This window comes from Teleopsis dalmanni, chromosome X (assembly GCF_002237135.1).
Source record: "Teleopsis dalmanni isolate 2A chromosome X, ASM223713v2, whole genome shotgun sequence".
In the NCBI taxonomy this organism is placed as follows: domain Eukaryota; kingdom Metazoa; phylum Arthropoda; class Insecta; order Diptera; family Diopsidae; genus Teleopsis; species Teleopsis dalmanni.
In genome coordinates this window covers 73,869,125-73,870,867 of record NC_051848.1, presented here as the reverse complement: position 1 = coordinate 73,870,867, position 1,743 = coordinate 73,869,125, and the positions used below count along the sequence as shown (strand labels likewise).

The 1,743-nt window shown below is 32.8% G+C and overlaps 1 protein-coding gene across 1 annotated transcript; it reads left to right on the top strand.

Moving 5' to 3' along the window:
• Window positions 1-617: 617 nt before the first annotated feature.
• LOC119661818 lies at window positions 618-1,522 on the top strand. The gene is made up of 2 exons (XM_038071316.1): window positions 618-854; window positions 918-1,522. Exons 1-2 carry the CDS (start codon window positions 648-650, stop codon window positions 1,479-1,481), a joined length of 771 nt encoding a protein of 256 aa, XP_037927244.1. The 5' UTR covers window positions 618-647; the 3' UTR covers window positions 1,482-1,522.
• The last annotated feature ends 221 nt before the right edge of the window (window positions 1,523-1,743 follow it).

The following is a 1,743-nucleotide window of genomic DNA, read 5'->3' as shown; positions in this document are numbered from 1 at the left end:
AAAAAATGATATCGACAAAGAGAAGAGAAGGAAAGAGAGAAAATGAGAGAAGAAAAGAAAAGAGGAGAAAAGAGAAGAAAAGAGGAGAGAAGAGAAGAGAAGAAAAGAAAAGAAAAGAAAAGAAAAGAGAAGAAAAGAGAAGAAAAGAGAAGAAAAGAGAAGAAAAGAGAAGAAAAGAGAAAAGAAGAGAAAAGTATGGTATAGCACTGGTTCCTTGGCACAAATCAAGTTCAATGGACTTTAAATATAAATTAAACCTTTCACTGGTGCCAAGGACTGTACAAATCAAGTCCAATGGACTTTAAATATAAATTAAACCTTTCATAGGAAAATTCCGACTGTAAAGTCCATTACCCGTAGTATATAATAGTGCCCTGTTCATCACTTTATACAGAATCCTTCAGGAATGTCTGTTGATAACCATTAATAAAAATATATAGAAAGTTTATTATTAAATGAAAAAGGACTAATTTTTTCTTGGAAAAGAAAGAGATAACACGACATGCACACTATAAAATATTTATGAATCAAAAAAGCAAGCTTTGTAAATGTTATAAATAAATATACAATTTGATTTAAAAAAAAACAATGAATTCTGAATTTGTTATTAGCTTTAACTTACCTATTAACAAAGAAAGGATTTTAAAATGGCTAATAAGAAAAATGGACAAGTGGATGTTAGCAGTAGTGCTCAAAATGACTCCAATTTAAATTTTTACTTAAACTCCCTTAAAATCTTGTATGATGAGTTTCATGAGAGGATCGCATTCGCAAATGATAAACTGGCGGGAGGGGGACAGGGGATAGAAGAAATTTATGAATCCGATATACAAGCGGCACAAGATGACTATACAGTGAAATCTTTGCTTTAATTGTTGTTTTCAAATTAAAATTGAATTACATAAATTTCTTTTTAGAGGAGGAGAAAGAATCTATACGATTGCATTTATTGTGAGATAACTGAAACCAATCCGGAATTGAAAGTAGAGTACAAAGAGGCCATCAAGAAGACAGAGCCAGACCTAACTGAAAACAATTCTGGGTTGAATATTGAGTACGAGGTGATCGTTAAGAAGACAGAGGCAGATCTAACTGAAAACAATTCTGGATTGAACGTTGAGTACGAAGTGGTCGTTAAGAAGACAGAGGCAGATCTAACTGAAAATAATTCTGGATTGAACGTTGAGTACGAAGTGGTTGTTAAGAAAACAGAGGCAGACCTAACTGAAAACAATTCTGGATTGAATGTTGAGTACGAAGTGGTTGCTTTGGATACAGAAGCAGATTTATCTGAAATCAATTCTGGATTGAACGTTGAGTACGAAATGGTTGCTATGGAGACAGAAACATATTTATCTGAAATCAATTCTGGATTGAACGTTGAGTACGAAGTGGTCGCCATGGAGACAGAGAGAGATTTATGTGAAAACAATCTTTTTTTGAACATAGCATGTAAAGAAGACAAAAAGGAGACAGAGTAATAGACAGTATACAAAAGATTGATGTATTTTTACATTAAAAAAAATGAAATAAATAATTAATTAAGATTAAAATTTGGGAACATAGTTTTGTGTTGTTTTCTGAGAGTAAGACAGCTAGAATTGCTCACTTACTTAGATGATATTTACAGATGTGTGCAGTGTCTTGCCATATGTAGTATCTTTCGCCAACCAGCACAATCGGCAGCCTGCCACCACTACCTATTAGAAACATATGCTTTCAACTCATTAATCATTAGATCTA